This window comes from Poecilia mexicana, unplaced genomic scaffold (assembly GCF_051168715.1).
Source record: "Poecilia mexicana isolate PSO_F unplaced genomic scaffold, ASM5116871v1 scaffold_21, whole genome shotgun sequence".
Taxonomy (NCBI): Eukaryota; Metazoa; Chordata; class Actinopteri; order Cyprinodontiformes; family Poeciliidae; genus Poecilia; species Poecilia mexicana.
In genome coordinates this window covers 1,712,962-1,732,987 of record NW_028263390.1, presented here as the reverse complement: position 1 = coordinate 1,732,987, position 20,026 = coordinate 1,712,962, and the positions used below count along the sequence as shown (strand labels likewise).

General features: G+C 39.1%; 1 protein-coding gene across 2 annotated transcripts in view; it reads left to right on the top strand.

Moving 5' to 3' along the window:
- The first annotated feature begins 1,358 nt into the window (after positions 1–1,358).
- ankrd6b (ankyrin repeat domain 6b) overlaps positions 1,359–20,026 on the top strand; it is a 44,175-nt gene continuing 25,507 nt past the window's right edge. Inside the window, exons 1-3 of one of the 2 annotated variants that reach the window (XM_015013174.2) lie at positions 1,359–5,355; positions 11,225–11,549; positions 18,045–18,143. In XM_015013174.2, the coding sequence (XP_014868660.1) occupies positions 11,424–11,549; positions 18,045–18,143 (225 nt within the window). In that variant the 5' untranslated portion in view covers positions 1,359–5,355; positions 11,225–11,423. Of the gene's footprint in view, positions 5,356–11,224; positions 11,550–18,044; positions 18,144–18,258; positions 18,617–20,026 lie in introns of those variants that run through there. The other variant, XM_015013173.2, reaches the window with a different exon arrangement.

Below are 20,026 nucleotides of genomic sequence, written 5' to 3'. Positions count from 1 at the left end.
TTATGAAAAAGACACTAAGTCATTGTGATCTTATTCTGCATATTTAAATCACTTTCTGATGTCAGTGAAGGAAAAAGGTATAGAAAGAAGAGTGACTGGGTATTATTAAGTACAGTGCAGGACCAGTCAAGATTCAAAATGTGTAGGACATGGCTCCTGTCCTCATCAGAGTTCAGTTCAAAAGAGGTTCACATTGCTCTCACTCAATGGCAAAACAACAAAAAAAAAAAAAAAAAAAATAGCAGAACGTTACCTCAGGCTTAACTCCAGAAAAGGGGTATGCTGTAATACAGAGTCAGATTTCTGTTCTGGAATCTGAGCATTCAAAATCTGAAAGATTTTCTTTCTGCTTTTGTTTAGAAACCCACCGTTGAACATCAAAGGTCGGCTGAGAAAGAAAGGCACATTTCACCTCAGCAACGTTACTATGATTTAACTGAGGGTGGAAGCATCAGCTGGCAAATTGCTTGTGGCAATTTGTGGATGTTCAGGTTGAAAGCCTACACCAGCCAGTTTGCTCTAAAGTCAGTCGCAAAGCGCCAGTGTCTTTTATGGCTACATGAATGTCATTCAAAAATGAAGAAAGAAGGAAAGAAAGAAAGAAAGAAAGAAAGAAAGAAAGAAAGAAAGAAAGAAAGAAAGAAAGAAAGAAAGAAAGAAAGAAAGAAAGAAAGAAAGAAAGAAAGAAAGAAAGGAAGAAGACAAAGAAGCGAACAAACAAGAGGAGCAAAAGATCAATCCAATTATTCATATCAAATTGATCCTACTTATCAAACAATGCAGTCAAGTTCAGTTCATTATTCACATTGATAAAATGCTTTCCATATTTGTAAACCCAGCAGATTGCATCGAATCACTGGTGTGCAGCATTCACTCCTAGACCAGCATGTAGATGTAGTGGGCTCTACATGCTGCCTGGAGTTAGCTGTAGGCAGACCCTCATGCTCAGCATGTATGAGAATAGAATGAAAACTTCCCTTTTACAGGAAGAACCCTCCTACAAACCCTCAGCTCAGTGTGAGTGGCCAGGGGCAACGGCTGCAATAAATGTACGGTTTGTTTCCCCTTGAATGATGCCACATCTGCAGAAACAATGCAGTTATGAGCAAAATAGAAGAACTGAATTAAATCCACGAATAAACAGATTTTCAACATATTTATACAACATATTGCGCAGTATTGCGCAACAACAAATTAGCAGTTTAAGTGTTCTGTCTGGAAATTATGACTCTTCTGATTTCGTCTTATTCTGATACTTTATATTGATGTGCATTAATATTATTGAAAATGGTTTTAAACTTTGTGACTCATCTTTCTAGTCACTAATAAAAGACATAAAGCTGGTGTTATTATAGCTCGTGCTGAAACGCTTATTAATATTTTATAATGAAAGCTTGCCTGTAGCCTTTTGCCGATGAGAGGTTTACTATCTGGAGAGATGAGAAGAATGAGAAACATTCTCTACTGACATCTGCGTGGTTGTTTTATCAATTTTTTTTTATTTGTTTATTTATATTGAAAAACTATTTGAAAATGAATCTGCCTGGTAGAAAGGGAGAGACAGCAGGCGCAAATCGTGACACCGCACCTCGTACTGGCACTTCCGGTGGCAGGTCTGACACCTGCCACAAGTGCCACTGCGTTCGGCTGACTTCGGCTGACCTCGGCACCTCTTACTGGCACTTCCGCTGACACCTGCCACAAGTGCCACTGCCTTCGGGACTAGCTGCCAGAGTTGCCACTGCGTTCGGCTGACTTCGGCTGACCTCGGCACCTCGTACTGGCACTTCCGGTGGCAGGTCTGACACCTGCCACAAGTGCCACTGCGTTCGGGATTAGCTGCCAGTGCTGCCGCTGCGTTCGGCTGACTTCGGCTGACCTCGGCACCTCTTACTGGCACTTCCGCTGACACCTGCCACAAGTGCCACTGCTTTCGGGACTAGCTGCCAGAGTTGCCACTGTGTTCGGGTGACTTCGGCTGACTTCGGCTGACCTCGGCACCTCTTACTGGCACTTCCTCTGACACCTGCCATTAGTGTCACTGTTTTCGGGTCTAGCTGTCAGTGTTGCCACTGCGTTCGGCTGACTTCGGCTGACTTCGGCACCTTCCAAGGGTTGCCACGACCTCATACTGGCACCTCCCACGCCTCACGGACCCCTCTCGCCTATTTTTGCTCACGAGATTTAGGGCGGCCATCTTATAGCGTTCGACCGCTCCACTCAGCGTTATATGTTTAACAGGCACAATGACGTATTTGAACATTTAATCTTTCATAACACGCTGTTTTGTTACTGGAAACCTTATACATGCAGCCATATTTATAAACAGTTGTATTTTTAAAGTATTTTTAATTGTATTATACATACTTCAGCATATTTAAATATGCTTAGTGGGGAAAACAATAGAATAGAAATATAATATTCTTTGGTGACAGCTTCTGTGTCAGAATTAATATGAATGAATTTATAATTAATGAAAATAATGGTGGATCTGGCACAAAGTATTGCATTTCTTGTTAAGTATTCTGTTCCCTTAAAAAAAGCAAATATGCCCTGGTCTATTTTTTATACAGTCTCAAATTTCAGTTTCCAATAAACAGCCTCAGTGAAAACATGTTGACAGTTGCCATAAGCTGTCACTTGTGCCACGGGCTTCTGGGTAAGGTGCCACTTGTGCCACCTTACCACTGGGTAAGGTGACACAAGTAAGGTGGCCATGGGTGCCACAGGCTGCTAACCTCATTCTCTATCTGTTTCAGACAGAATGTAGCATATGAATAACTTTAGATCAAACAAATAGAAATAAAATATATCTTAATTACAACATAATTCTCATACATATTTAAATATACAGCCGGTGTTCAGACTTAAACAGAGAAAGACAACTCCTGCGCTTTCAGATGGGACCTCTTCTGCAACAGGTGATAATAGCTACCAGTAGGTACCTACCACTACAACTGACACTCGGTTGCCATGGTATGTCAGTGCTGACAAGCTCCTGTCAGTTCCGGATTATAATTATTTTCATACAATGACCTTAATATAATGCTATTGATTATTAAACCGGGTAAGTTCACTAATATTGACTTATTAGTTAACATTTCTGACAGTGGCAACATGAGATATTGACAATTCCAGAGTGACATTATGTTCAGCCTGGTTCCATGACAGTGCACAGGATGTCATAAGTTATAGTGGCTGCCTGGTCTATTATCTAATAGACCAGGCAGCCACTATAACTTTCAGTGTTTTTTGTTAAGATAATGCATTTTTAAAAAAAAGAAACATGTTATCATAATTTTCCAAAAATGCCAGTTAATCATTTTTAAATAGTTATTACTTGTTTTTATTTATTACATTTAATCCCCGCTATTTTTCATTATTTGTCAAGTTTATTACAGATTTGTGTGGCATAAATGAAGGTTGCTTCTCTGTGTTTTTTTCTGGTTCGGTTCATTGTCTTCAAAGTTTTCTTATTCAAAGATGAGAGAATGACTAAAATCTGAGCTAAAAAATGCATTTCAACAGCATTTTCAAGGCAGCAGGAGGATTTTCACTTTCAAGTTAAAACAACTTCAATTTTTTTACACCAATATTGAATATTGATAAGTCAAAACACAAATTATTTACACCTCAAAAAATTTGACAATGTGTGAATCTTAAGCAGCATTAAGAACAAGAATGTTACATATTTTTGGAAATAAAAATTACTTTAGTTTATACTTAAGATGCAAATGATTTTTTCAAAGAAAATTGTGCTGTTTACATATTATTTTATTTGGCAGATATGTTTCAACATTTTTTCAAGTTTATGTCACAAAGTATATGCATAGTAATTGATTTGTCAATATTTATTAGCCATTGTATGTAAATACTTTAAACAGCAATTTGAAGTCTACTGTAAAATTCATGTTTAGTCAACGTGTGAATTTACTACATCAGGATCAAATAACTTATTATTCCTCCATGAGAAATTATGATCATTAAGCTTAAATTTATTTTTCAAACTTTATTAATTTCTACAATATACGTTATACAGAGTCTGATTATTATTACTATTATCCAGTTGCAACATTTGGCTTCCTGTTGCACTATGTCAGCCACTGTTCTGCGATATAAACATGGGCAAGGGTTGAATGTCATTTTGATTAAGTAAAAAGTCCTATTAACTATCAGTGATGTGTGATTAACCAGATGTGTCTTTGAACATAGTGACAGGTTCCACTGTAATAGTGACACTTTATAGTATATTCAATTGGCCATCTTGATTGAATTAAACTCAGTCAAAAATATTCAAAGTGTTAAATGGATAAATATACAATTACCATTGAATTTTTTTTATAAACACGCATTATAAGTAACACGTTTTCAAAAAACTGTCATTGCCATCCCCCAAAACATCGGAAACAGTTGTGACAGCTCTGAAACATCCTGGACATCTAACAGCAGCTCTAGTGGAGGCGAGACTCAGCTGTTACAAAGGTGCCGAAACCAATGGCATCCCTGATACCTTCTGTGTATTTGATTAATTCAAAGACGGAAGGAGTCGGCTGGATTATTCAGATGAACTTTAGTGAATAAATAGGATGAACGAATCATACATGATATAATAAACGTGTAGGAATTCAGCTAACATAAGTATTTATGCGAAAAAAAAATTATTAAATTCTGTCTTCTTCGTCTGTGTTTAAGTTCTTCTTCTACTAGTAATAAAGCATCATGGGATATGTAGTCCATTTGCCTAAGTCAGTAGCAACACTGAGAGCTAGACCCGAAAACAGTGGCACTAATGGCAGGTGTCACCGGAAGTGCCAGTAAGAGGTGCCGAGGTCAGCCGAAGTCAGCCGAACGCAGTGGCAACTCTGGCAGCTAGTCCCGAAAGCAGTGGCACTTGTGGCAGGTGTCACCGGAAGTGCCAGTAAGAGGTGCCGAGGTCAGCCGAAGTCAGCCGAACGCAGTGGCAACTCTGGCAGCTAGTCCCGAAAGCAGTGGCACTTGTGGCAGGTGTCAGCGGAAGTGCCAGTAAGAGGTGCCGAGGTCAGCCGAAGTCAGCCGAACGCAGTGGCACTTGTGGCAGGTGTCAGACCTGCCACCGGAAGTGCCAGTACGAGGTGCGGTGTCACGATTTGCGCTCGGCCCTGCTGTAGAAAGGAGGAAGTGTTTCCTCGTTCCGAGCAGCCGCGGCTGTTGACATGGGACTGGGACACTGAGGGGGGGCGGCGGGAGAAGCGCGGACGGACCTGAGTGGGTTTTTACTCATTTCCTGCAGACAGCGGGTAGCCTCCTCTTGTGGGCAGCTGGAATAGTTTATTCTGGAGCTCGGTTCGAACCTCGACACTGTTTGTTCGTCCTGAGGTGAGTTTGCTGATTAACTCTCTGGTTTTGCGTGTTTTCGCAGTGCTGGACTGAACAGGGAGCTCCGTGATTCACAGTTGGAACCTTTGTTCAAAATAATATTTGCGACGCCAGTCGGGCTAAAGTAGAAGCAAAGTGTTCCGCGAGATTAAGCGTAACATTTTTCTAATATGCTTTTCGGGTTTTGTTTCTGTTGTATCGCCTCGTAAACTTGTGAAGCCCGCAGCTTTGGTGACCATGTAGATAAGAGTGTAGCTGTGGCTGGGTTAGCTGCTTTTCCCTCTCTCTGAGCCTCAGCTCGCTGCTTTCCCTCCGCCTGCTTCAGTTCAGGGAAAAGTGAAACAAACTGCAGCCTGTCGGGGTGAAGAAAGAGACTTGAAGCAGTCTTGTTTAGATCCGCTCTCTGCTCACATTACGTTCTCAGAATTCCGACCTCCGGGGAGTTACCTCACAAGATAATGTTATGAGGCAGATGAGTTATTATGTAGAATCACAAAACCCCTCAATCACTGTCGTGCTGGACACAAATTAGACCACAGGCTCTGAATAATGAAGCACCTGGATAAGGTACAGCGGGATTAACGGAAAACTTCTCTGCAAGTCAGAATTTTGCCTGAGGTTTATCCTTAATATTCAGATAATACGGGGTCAGTCAGGACACCCGGTAATGAGATGCATAGTTATGAGGTTATGCAGTGTTGATTAATGTGTTCTAGCAATAAACTGTAAGTAAAACACAAACTTCCACCCAGAAGGCAGAGGAAGAAATGATCTGGGAACAGCAGAGTGCATGAAGGTTCAGGCTACACATGAATAAGACTTTTTTGTTTGTTTTTAAATTATTTTCCGTGTTTGTTAACCTAATGATGCATATGTTAGAGTTTTCACTGCTCTGCAGCATTTAACGTTGGATGATAACAAGCTGAACCACAGTCCAGGGTGCTTACAAAGAGCAGCCAGGAGGCCATCAGTTGCATATTGGAGCAAACCAGGAGGATGGTGAAGGTAGAGTGATTTTACGATTTAGTGTAGTATTTTAAAATTTTAGTTTTATTTTATATTTCTTTATTTTAAGATGACTCTATTGTTTTCCAATTCAATAAAAATCTTTCATCTTTCGTTTATTGTTAAGTAGATAATATAAAAAAGGCACAGCAGATTATTTTGTGGCCCCAAATGAAAATATGAGAAGCTTTTAGGAAGAAAAAATACTCAGTTATGTCCTGAATGTTTAAATCAAATGGCTACCCACTTAGTGTATATCATTTCATGACTGTATGAAATGAAATAATTCAATGCAGTGAAATAGCAGTGATACATCCATCTGTCCATCTGCGTGTGACCCTGGGGAGCTGATTAGCACAGACCAGAGCTCACAGAGGCAGAAGTTACCAAGTGTATAATTGCATCATAGTGTGCAGGCAAAGGCCCATTTACACATTTATGAAACCAGATACTTGAGGTGATTGTTAGATTTATAAGGAGGTCAGACTATTATATAAGGATGGCCTTACTCTGTTTTTAAAATGATCTTTTATACATAAAGATTTTACAGTAATTCTAAGTCTATTTCTTGCTTTCTGCTGTAAAAGCTGGATGTAAAGTTTCTTTTTAATACTTTTTGGCATTAAAAGGGGCTTTCATCTCTCTATCATCTCAGTTCTGCTTAACTATTTATGCTTAGCTATAACCAGTAAACTCCATGCATAATGTTCACTCAAGTGGATGGGTGGTGAGGGGGGTCTTTGTAGGATGCTCTGCTCCACAGCTGACACTTCGCTCTCCCAGCTGGAGAAGAGACAGGATGTAGGAGTCATAAGTGAACACCTGATCCCTCTGAGTTCAGAGCATTAGCCTCATTATATCAGTCTGGATCAGGGGAGGGCGATATAGGACTCCGACTGGCCCGTTTAGGTTTAAAACACATCAATGTCAAAGATCATTGTTAAAGACAGCTAAATACCAGCAGCAAAAGTGAATCTAAAATGTAACTGAAATTATTTAAAAATGTAAACTAAAGCTACGTTGGTTGATTTATCCTGTTTGCCATTGCAAGTCAAGCAAAATAGATTTTGTAAATAAGCAAGATGTTTTAAATGCAAATGAAATATTCACACCTCTTTAGAGTGAAGTGAGGGTTGTGGCATGGGCCCATTGCCTTCCTTTTCTTTCACTAAAAATACAACAATAGAAACATGTTCTCCTTAGAAAATAAAAGCCAATCATGACTTTTCTCCAAGAGCGACAGTTTTTTTTTTTTTTTTTTTAGAATTAATCTTTGATACTGCTGATTTGCTAACTGGGTCTGAACAGTGCAGAAAAACATTAAAAATGAATTTCTGATCTTTTTATGGTCTTTTTATTTCCATATGTGGTGCTGAATCTGACATGTATCCAATAGTTTTCAAAGCGTCTGCCGTCTGAACAGCCAACTTTTACATCCCTGACATGCATCATCTTTCTGCACCAGAAGTACATTTGGTTGGCAAATGGTGGTAAAGTTGAACGTAAACAATGGCTGAAAATTATGATTCTGAAATTATGAAAGAAGCACATCACATCACAAAGCCGCCACTCCTGGTTTCAGCTATGCATCCAAATAGACTTCTGCTCTGAAGCTGCAGTCAGTGCTCCAGTAGGCCGTTGCTTTTAGATGTGAATTGAGCATCAAATGAAATCATTGCCAAATATTGGCGTTTTCTTTAGGTGTGATTGGCCCCAAGCATCATTCACTGTTTCTCAACACCTGTTAAACCATCTGGATTTTTTCATTCTACAAACTCCTTCCTATCTTTTGATTTGAAATTACTGCACGCTGCATGCTTTTCAAGATGGATTTTTTCAGGATAGTGAGACCAAAACAACATTCTCAGTAAATTAAATGCAGACTTTTAAAATACCACAGTACAGTAACAATTTAAGCTCAAAACTGAAGATGGTTGCCAAATCATTGGTTATAGTTTTGAGACCCCAAGGGGTGACGTATTTGAGATCTCCAGAAGTAGCTGATACCTGCAAGACATGTTCAACGAGTGATGAGAAAACTACTCGGGATACACATCACTGAGGAGCTGTGTGCATTCCAGTGAAAGTGAGGAGCCAAGCTGTTGACCCCAGGCTGACCTCTTAGCAAAGGGTGATAAAAAAGCAAGAAGGACATTGTTGTGTTAGTCCAGCTGATATGAGAAAATGCTTAATAACTTGGTTCTTCCAAAGATTTGTTTTATGTAATTGCAAATATTGTTATTGCTCTTGGGAGAACAGGTTAATAAGTATTCACCAAGGCCTCCTCCCTGAGCCATGTGAACAGGGAAGGCTTTCTTATTTTGAACTGAGATCAGACTTCCAGAAAGTTTGCACAAAAGCCCGTTGCCTAGCTGCAAAGTAAGGAGCCTCTCTGACCCTGCTGCGCCTGCTTTGTGAGGCAAGTATGACTGAGGGGATTCTCTGCAGAATTGTGTGGAATGCTGTCAGCCAGAGAATTCCCTTTACTTAATTGTATTCAGTTTTTAGCTGGTATGAGGGTGTCATTCAAGTGTAACCATGGTGCAAAGAAACTTATTTCGTACAAACAATTGACCTCTGGTAGCCAAAAGACAGGGTCCTGTTAGAGCCTTCATTTGATTCTCAGTTTGTTTTGTTTATTTTGAATATTTTGGAAAAGGTTATGTTTTAAATCTCGCCAGACTCTGTTGTTTGTAGAAGAATTTAGAGAAACTGAGATTTAAGGACTCTTTATTTGTATCCTTTTTTGTTCGGTGTGTTGATTGGAGTTTGTAGGTGAACTACAGAAGAGTTAGAACATGTTTAGGACCAGCTGAAACCCATAGATTGTGATGTCATCTTTAAGTCTTAAATCTGGTGCATTACCCTCAAGCCCTATTTTTTGAAGGACAGTTTTGGACAATTTATTTTAATTGTTGTTTCTGTTGTTTTCTATATTTATTTTAGACATTCCAGATGTCTTCTAGTGCCTGTGTTTAAATGTTCATTAGAATTTAAAGTTTATTGATCATTGAGGATGTGTTCTTGCATTTTTATGTCATTGTTAATATCATATTACTTAAAAATGTTCTCAAAACAACAATAGCATCATTTATTGCAATAAGCTCTGGGGCAATTTATCGTCCAGTAAAATTTGTTATTGTGACAGGCCTACTCATATATCAGTCTGACCCAAACATCAAAACCTGACATGACAGACACAATTATATGCTATTTTTTTAGATTTTAAAGATGCATATCATTAGATCCCTTTTCTCTGTATCCATCTGGGATATAACCCATAATGCACACATGATGTATTATGTATAAAATCACATCACAGTGCAAATAAACGTTACATGAATTGATTCATAGTGGATTCTTTATTTTTTTGTAGATCTGAATGCCAGTCACTGCTCGGCTTTCTGGAATAAAATGTATATGCTGAAATTTGGATGAAATTCATCACAGACTTATGGAAATGTACACTGTCCCTCTGCTCCTGTTTCTGATTTATAAACTTGTGTGCATGACTTTGAAAGGGATCTGGAAGACAGAGGCCCAAAATGTAGCTATCAGAAGGCAGCGCACTGTTTCCCGTTTTCCATTGCGGCTATATGATCTAGAGATGACCAGTATTTCATAATTGCATTTGTAATTTCCCTTCTCAGAAATAAGGGTTAAAATGTTTGTTTTCTTCTTCGTTATTACTCAATTCTTCTCGAATTAACTTGCCAATTGTTGGGCTGAATGCACTTCATCTTTTTTTGCTGGAGCTGCAGGGTTGCATTGGCTGCAACTTGGCTGCACTTTACTAATGTCAACAACTAATGATAAGTTAGGATCAAGTAGCTAGTAAGACTTTATAAGCAGTTTGATACAGTAAGAATGAAACCATACACACATAAAGAGTATGTAATAACAGTATGTAATGTCTATTGAATGCTGTTTGTCTTCTTTTTATATTTTCCCTTCGTTTTGTTCATTTGTATTTTTGTCATTTCGTTTTGTCCTGTTGCCCCCTGTGAACACGTGTCTTCATCAGATACTTTTTCCTTCTTTCTTCCCCTCTCATGTTTCTTCTGCAACTATAAATTTTGTTAGGCATGCCTTGTTCTGTTCTTCCTTTCTGTTTGTCCAATTTTGGTTTAAATAAAAGTCATGTAGATATACATAAATTTAAATTCACATTCTAAGTGTAGGCTTACATACACTAGGGTTAGGTTACACAAACACACAAATAGGTTAGGAACATAACAGGGTGAAATACACACTTGTATTTCTGAGTCTGAATTTCATACTGCAAACAAGCAAGGTGGTATGACAATAAAAAATCCTTGAATCCTTGAATGAAACACTCTTCATAGACTGTAAATTCTAAATAACTGCTAGATGTTGAAAGTTTCAGTTGTTGCGGAGAAATTGGTAAAAATATCTACTCACAGGACATATAAAGAACTTTTTACAATTAAAATAAGCAAATATATCCAGGCAGAGACTTGAGGTTTCATCCCAAAAGAGTTAACCTGTTAGGGACTCATTGCTCATGTGTATAAATCTAAAGATCCAATCAGATTTTGGAAATGTTCTAAAGTCTCAAACTTGGTAACTTCAAATACTTAACTTAAGTTTGAGATTTTAGAAAATCTCCAAACTATCCTTTTTATTGTTAAAAATATCTACATTTCAATATGATTTAGTGTTTTTATCACTGTATGAGCTGCTCTGGTTCTGATCAACAAATCTGCCCCCTCTATGTTGCTCTTTATGTTGGTCTGTCTCACATGATCCCATGTCAGTCCCCTCTGTTTTCCTGTTGAAGCTGATGTGAGCAGAGCAACACACTGATTTTTGTGTATTTTTTTTCTTTATCTGGGTTTCCCAGACTATAGGTGTATGATGGCATGCCGTCCTGGCCGAGTGGGCGACTTCTAGCAACAGGAAATCAGTGACACTGGCAGCCCCCAGCAAGCCATGCTGCAGCCCTGTGGATTAACTAGATTACCAAGCAGCTTCACCTTCTCAACATTTCTCAGCATCTGGAACTCTGTGTTCAAAGACAGCCACATCACTCGCCCTGCTTCATGAGCCAGCAGGATGCAGCTGAGGTCCTCGCACTTTCCGAGCGCCTCCTCATAGCTTCACACAAGGGACAAGCCGACAATGTGGTCCAGCTTATCAACAAAGGTGCAAAAGTAGCCGTCACCAAGGTGAGATTTTCATTGAGACTGAGCTTTGAGAATATGTAATACACAGGTGTTGTTTGTTTTCATTTTCTTTAGTCTTTGCCTCATTACCAGTGAAAACAGAGTGTCATCTCGTTGGTTAGGCAGATCTGCTCAACAGCTCAGATCAACGAGTCCAAACATGTTTGTCAGATTTGAGTAGTTACTAAAAAATGTTTCTTACATTTTGATGGCTTTGTTTAAAGTCCTTCTTCAAGTCTGTCCAATTCTATTTATAATTTGATTTTTGTTGTTGGTGATCTCAAGAATATCATGTATAATTTGCAAGGGCACTTTGCATCCTACATTTACATTCAAACTGATTGTGAATGATTAATAGATCAGTCAATGGCTTTGTTTATCAACCTCTCCTCTAAATCAGTCGACCCTGAGCTGAACTATACCAGCTTTAGCAAATTCCCACACAATGCAGCTGAACAAACCAATATTGATGTGTAAGTTGTTGTGAGAGACAGTTTTCTGATACAATTGCACAGAACCCGCTATAAGAGCACCAGCAGATGAACCTGTTTATGTCAACAGGAAGTAGTTTCATTAACAGTACTTAAGCTTAAATGTGTTGCACAGCTTCACCTAACTAGCAGTTGAGCGGTTCCTGGTTTCAGGTGCAGGCTGGTTGGGCATCAGGGAGTTGCCAAAGCTGCCTCTCACTGAGCCACAGAGCAGCCACTGCAGGGTTAGCTGGGGAGTTCACAACTTATTTCCTCAAAATATTCACAAGTTGGGGGCTCGGTGTATAAAGAACCTGAATGTATTCACTGTCTCAACAAGAAAAAATGTTCTAGAAGTTTTCGTGGAAGGAAAGTTATACTGTGACTAGGCCTGTAGCAATAAACGATAAATCAATTAATCGCACGATAAATTAAACCTATCGACCTCATTTTAATTATCGGCTTTATCATCTCTTCCTGACTTTTTTTTCTTTCTCTTGATGACACTGAATAAAAAAAGGCTCAACTCCGGTGTTCTCCACTGACCTTCCCTTCCTATTTCCTTAGTGTAATGTCCAGTGCACCCGACAACTCGCCCATTTTCAAAACCTGAGACCACACATTAGCCGACAGAAATCCTGGGTATAACGGTTCGGTGAACTACTGCATTAGGTAGTCAGATGTGCCCATCTTCTCTATTTAAACCTAGTGATTACTGAAGAGCAATATACAGACTTCATAATCTGCACTCTTTTGGTTGAATGCAGTATTTATTTCCACTTTGGCTTTATGTTGTGTTGAAGAAGATTTTAAGTTTTTGGGAAATATCTCTGGCTCAATCTTCTTACGGATCCCGGGTTCTCCCGGCGGACCGCGTGTAGCCACACAGAAAACAACAATGAGTGTTGACGTCACAGAATTGCAGAGTTTAATCCAATAGAAGACAACGTATGAAATTACAACAGAAACTGCAGAACAACAGAGACATACATTCATTTACCTAAGACAAATGGAAAGAAGAAGGAAGGAAAGAAAGAAAAGCAAACAATTGCACGAGCAAATCTAATTTGTTCCTCACCTGCACAAATTTTTATAGTAATGGTGTATTCTTGTCTTTTAATTTATTCATATAAGGTATCTTTGCTCATCCAACCAGGAGCTGTCTCTGACCCTCTCTAAAGTTAGAAACTCCCTGCAATTTGTTTCCAATATCAAAGGCCATTTGTCCCCTTTGTCTAAACAGAGTGGAAGCAGAGACTCTCCTGTACTGGCCTGGACTCCTGCTGTTTTATGCCTTTTCACAGATCAGTGTGAAAAGCTGGAACTTCTCCTGATTGCTTCCCAGAGACAAAAGTCACTTTCAAAAAGATCTTAGCAAACAATCTGCTGCAACTACAGATAAAATAAAGGTCAATAGGGCAGAATAAGTTATAAATCTGAAAACTATAATTAGGCTATTTCAATCAAGACATGTTAAGTTTTAAAACTAGCATATTCTAAATTTATTTTCTTAACAGTTGTTTACTTTTTATTCAAGTACGTTTTTTGTTAATGGAGACTGAGAATCCATTTTATTTTTGTTCTTGGTTGTTTTGTTTTAGTTTATCAGTTCCAGTGTTATGTGTTCTTTTGAAAATAAAGTGTAAAATAAAGTGTAAATAGCGTGCATTATTAGTCATTTCCATTAAATCAGTGTCAAAAGGTCTTGAAACAATATTATCGTTTATCACAATAAATTTTTAGACAATTAATCGCTCAGCAAAATTTGTTATCGTGACAGGCCTAACTGTGACCAGTCTTATTTTCTACATATCAAAAATACATTTTAAATAACTGAATACCACTAACTAGGGCTGAAACGATTCCTCGAATGATTCGAGTACCTCGATTACTAAAATTCCTCGAGGAAAATTTACCTGCCTCGAAGCTTCGTTAATTTATGTTTTATTAGTTAGCGCACCGTGTTCCGGCCGGGACTTCATTTGCGTTGCGCGGAGCTCTCACTTCCGCCTCTGAGTTGTTGACAAAAGCTAAGTCTCAGCGGCATAAAGTCCAATCTTCAAGATTGGCCCGTGGGGATTTTATTGATTGATGATAATGCCCGACTTTTTATCGTTTTTGGGGAACCAATAAGCATCCTTAAAATGACTGGGGAATGCCTGGAGTACGGCAGCATTTCTCCTCCGGGGCTGCTGGTTGAAAGCGAACGGCGGGAAGAGCGCTGAGGTGAGCGGATAGACTGAACAGGGCGGGCGGCTGAGTAGCTGATGCTTACCGTGTAAATGTAGCTTTACCGACGAACCGCACAATAAATTTCATATCCCGGTCTGAAGAAACGGGTGGCGGAGCGCATCGTACATGGCTGGTAGATGAGTTTCTGAGTGTGACCAGTGAAGGTGTCGTAAATATCCCGTATTGCTTCCCCCCGTGTTCGTCCCCCGGTCTAACGGTTCGTCAGTCCGCTGGTCTATTTCCTCCCCTCCACCCCATCTTACGTTCGTTCATTCGCCCTCTCCTCCCACTCCAGGCGGCATTTCCCGTATTTTCAAACCCAAAGCGTGACAGGTTAGGTGGCAAGGTGAGTTTAATTAATCTATTAAACTCACTGAAGATGAATACATAAACTAAAAGCTGGATTGTAGACATTTTTTATAAGCATATTTGTGAGCCTGCCTTTGTTATTAAATTCAATATAATTTCAGATTTTTCTATAACTTTTCTTCTAGTTAACTTAGAAAGTGAGATATTATTGTTACAGGTTAGTTTTCCAAACTACAAAAAAGCAACTGTTAGGGATGCTCAAATATGAAAAATTGGACTGATATTGATATCTGATAGTAACACCGGTATTATGCCAGATTTACCAATATTTCATTTTATTATTATTTTTTTTATCCGATTACTCGATTAATCGTAAGAATAATCGATAGATTACTCGATTACTAAAATATTCGTTTACAACAGCCCTACCACTAACCCTCTGAGCTGCATGTGTGTCCCACAATGCCTTGCTCCATTCCTTGTTTCTCTTTGCTGTGCCAGACCTTGATGGGACACCACAGTGATCATTTGTTTCCAGAGACAGAACTGAGACGCTTTACGTCAGATAGATGAGAAGTGATTAGATGTGAATGTGTGTGTGAATAGGAATGACTGATTTCATGTGAAACATCTTTGAAGGTCTGAAAAGTGCTGTGTAAGTCTGACGCCACGGCATGATGATTCTCTTTCAAATGTCTATTTAAGCTTTTTCTGTCTAGCATTAAGTATCAAATAGTAAGCTCAAAAGAAAAGGGTTAAACTGTCACATGTTTGCTTGTTAAATTATATTAATGATAAAATATGTTTCCCAAATGGGCTTTTATGGTGTTAGTTTTATATTTTTTAGTATGAGGGAGCTGTTTCATATTAGTTCTATTGGAATAAAACCAGCCATCTGAAAAAAGAGAGCAGAAAGACTGTTGAAATTACTGTTTCAGACCATGTTGATTGTGTGTTCATGTGATTATACATAAGAACTACAGCAATGTTACATTTGTTGCTTTGCTCTGATGGATGTATTTTGACCAGCTGTATTTAGGCATTTTGGCAGAAGGCCATCATAAGCTTAATCCAGGCTAAAGAGGGCAGAGTTTCATAAGCATTGCTCTGTCCAGGAAAAAAGAATGCTGGGATAGATATTAGCAAGGCTGCTATGGTGAACAGGTTTAGACTGAAAGAAAACTACAAATATTAAGCCCCCAGTTAGGAACAGGGACCAGTATGGTGGAAAGACCCAATGATCCATCTTGAGAGTCTGAAGTGAATTTACTTGTTATGTCATATAGCAGAAAGAAAACCACATATTTTCACATAAAACAGCTGAATATGCTGGGATTGTAGATATACTGCATAGGCATTTTTTAAAGGTATTTAATATCCCAGATGAAGTAGACGAAGCAGTTTTGGAATCACTCAGTTGAGGAAAACCAACTATGGTTTTCCTTAAAATGAGTTCATGTAATTCTATGAATGAGTGTGTATTTCAAAGAGAGAACATGCAGACTTAGCAAGTTGCTAATAGACAGAAAATATGGCCCCAAAAGTCCTCTAACATCCAGGTACACCAAGAAAAGCATTCTGGAGAAGATCCTCCAAATGATCATGTTACAAAAACCTGACACACTACGCTTGTTGATTATGGAAACTCTAGCTCTGTGTCAGATTTGGTGGTCTCAAAGCATTTCCGTTCAGGAACACATAATTTGCTGACAGGTTATGTGCCAGCAAGTTATGTAGGCAAGTTATCATTTAAGTGATCCACATCACTTAAATGATGTGTGAGTGTGGATGTTAGAATCCAATAGGCCAGCCTGAAGCAGAGGCCTGAGGCGGAGGCCTGCTGCTGGCCCGAGGCCTGCTGTAGCTCTGTCAGCAGCTTCGTTCCAGCGAGGTCCAGTGTAACCCAATCTGCAGGCTGATGAATGTGGATCTATGCCACACCCAAACACAGCAGACCTCAACCTGGCAAGGTGTCTGGTGTTTAATCCCACACACAAACCTCTTTGTGTGTGGGAAGATGTGTAATTAAATTGTGTGTAGTCATAACAATTATAGATTCATAGTAATCATCACCTAAATGGAGTTGTTTGAAGTTTGGAACTAGGCCTGTCACAATAAACAGTAAATGAATTAATTGCATGGTAAAAGAAAAAAAAAAACTCTATAATTTTCATTTACTTGATTTATCAATTTGCTTGATTTATCAATTTGCTTGATTTATCAATTTGCTTGATTTATCATTTTTCCTCTTTTCTCTCTCTTTTTACCAAAAACTGAATGGTAAACATCTTCAATCTCAACTATACCTTTTTTGAAAGATAATATTGTTTTCTCACAGACTTCATAATTCATTTTATGTATAGTTTCTTTTGTTTTCTTTATTTATTTTGGATGTTTCAAATGTCTTCCAGTTCAAGTATTCAAATGTTCATTAGAATTTAAAGTTTGTTGCCATTATTGCTATTATCTTACTTGAAAATAGTCTCAAAACAACAATATTATCGTTTATTGCAATAAATTCTGGGAAATTTTATTATCCAGCAAAGTTTGTTGTCTTGACAGGCCTAACAGGCCTTGTCGGAACTATTATCTTGCTGTGAAAACAGTTTTTTTTTTCTCACTCAATGAGAGGATATTGCAGTGGCTGTAGTCTGATGAGAGAAGGAGATCACTTAAGGAGACTGTACTGTGTTTGGGGCCGAAGCCAGACAGAGATGGTTTAAATAGACAGTTGGAGTTGAGATAGGTTTAAGAAGGGCAGCTATGGCACGCTCAAGGATTTTGGACAGGAAGGGGAGGTTGAAGATGGGTCAGACTTTTGCAAGATTATCAGGGTCAAGACCAGGTTTCTTCAGAAAGTAGGTGATGGCAGCTGGTTTGAGAGACTGTGGGACAAAAGCAGAGGTGAGGGAGGAGTTAATAATCTTTGTGATGAGGGAGAAGATGGTTGGTAGACAGCATTTTATGAGAGTGGAAGGGGTGAGGTCCAAGGAGCAGGTAGGAGTTTTAATGTTTGACAGAAGTTCAGAAAATCATAACTATGAAAAAAATATAAGTCTTTTTGTCATAGCTTACCTTCTAAATGAATTTTTATTCAAATTTCATCTAGTTTTCAAAAGGAAAACGTAAGTATAAGTAAAACAACATTTGACTATTTTGGTTTGGGTGGCTGTCCACAGACTCGTCTCCAGCAGGATGCTCATATCACTTTGTATTCTCTGTTTGGCTCACATAAACAGCTGTGCAGATCCCCCCTTCTCCTAGAGCTTAGATTAAGGATTTGTTTGTTTTCCATGGATTCAGTGATGTGGTGCATTACGGTGGGTGACAGATTGTCTTGCCTTGTGCTACCACAGCCCATTTTACAGCAATTTTGACATTTAGAACCATCCAACACTGTGAACTGTGTGTGGGATTCAACCCTTCAGTGTAGATGTAGATGTGATGTCCTCTACCTACAGCATCATGCATGCTTTTGTGTCCACAGTACGGCAGAAGCCCCCTTCACCTGGCTGCCCACAAAGGTCACCTTGAGGTTGTGCGGATCCTGCTGAAAGCTGGATGCGATCTGGACATTCAAGATGATGTAAGTGGATTGAGTCAGCCATATTGGCCATAGCTATTTGTTATTTATTGTAATCAGCCACTTCCATTCCTAACTGATGATGGTTATGAGCAGCTGCTTCTTTTTTTGCTTTCAGATCCTTTTAAGTTGGAAAAACCATTTCAACTGTAAGTTAATTTGAACACATTAATAACTGTAGACTAATGGCCTTCGGTAGCCTTGAATGGGACCCTCTGGAGTGCCCTCTTGTGGGAGAGCCTACAGGATGCACGTCCATTTTCCACACAGACAGTGATAAGCCAGATCCTTGGCGTTGTCAAGTGAATTCACTGTGGTCAGTGAGCCCTGCAACTGGATGCAGTTTGTCCTCCAGGACTTGGGGGAGCAGGACTTGCAGACTAAAACAGGAGGAAGAGGAAAAGGAGGAGGATCAGGGAAGAAGACAGTGGAGAAAAATTGGGAGAGACACTGACGCATCAGAAAGAGTGAAGGAGGTTAGCCAAACCTAATTTTAATGAGCTGGTGGAACTCTGTGCCCCTTCAACCAACCTTCCCTTAACAACCTCCAATCCTTCACTACTGGACCTGTGTCTGGTTCAGCTAAAGTCAGGTTGGAATGACATTTTTCTCAGCTTTTCCCTCCCATTTCTCCTTTTTTCTCAGAGAAGTCATGTGCGTTGATCTTTTTCTCTGTGCTTTTATGTCATATTTGACCTGCTCAGCGTCCGTCACTGCTAATCTGCTTGCACGCAGCCATTCCCGTTATGGTTAAGTAAAGATGTAAGCTGAATCTTTTTCCTGGAACTCTACAATCCAATATTGGGCATAATTATGTTCAAAGGGGCATATTCTTGTGGAGTATTGCTATTTGTGTCATTTTTTCACTGAGTAAGGCTGTTTTGTAACTAAAGAGCTTAAAGTTAGGGAAGCAGAATATGGTCAATTGTCTGTATGTGTGCTTACAATAGAATCAGACTGTTACACATACATGCATTCCTGTGTTTGCAATGTCACATTATTTATAATCAGTAATGCTAAACCTTATACTGAGCTGTGCCTCAACATTTGAGTTTGTTCTGAAACATGTATTTCCCTGCAGACCACGCCACAATGTACAAAACCACATCAGTTCACATTGGCTGTTCTTTATAATTTAATGATGTTCTCTTCTTGTAACTGCAATTCTTTAAAGAGACATGAGACAACATAAACCGGACTTTTAAAAGTAATTCTGTTCTTCTGTAATCACATTTGTTCAAAAGTTGGCATGCAGCTTATGAAGGAGCTACACAACGGAAAAAAGTAAAGTCCTAATTGTTGGAATGCCTTAATTTATAGGAAAGCATTGCATAATGTTATTATGCTTATTTGTTTTTTAAAGAGACAAAGAGCTACCAGGAAACAAGAAGCACTGTGCTTTAGCATCGGACAGTGTCTGTTTTTAATACCAGCCCCTTGAAAATTACATTACATTACCTGATAAGGATGTGTTTATTACACCATGCAGTCAGCTGAAAGGTCCCGACATGGAATATGGGTTTTGATCATCACACATCAATCTGTCCCTGATACTCTTTGGGAAGAAGTAATGGACCATAAGCTGTGTGAACTCTAAGGGGTGGAACACATCATCTTCCACAGTCTGTTTCATCTGACAAGTCTGTTGGTCAGTAGAGTGCAACAACAATACTCACATTTATAGCAATGAAGGCACATAGGCAGCATGGATGAGGATGATGACATAGAGCAGATGAAGGCTGAAAGTCATAGCTCCATGTGCTAGAAGTTCACTCGGTGTGGGATCTCGGTGGATTACCTCGTATGATGCCAAAGAACAAAGCAATCCTTGAAGTGGGAGCTTGTGGTTTCATGTTCATTGCAGAACTGAAAGGAACTACCTTTAA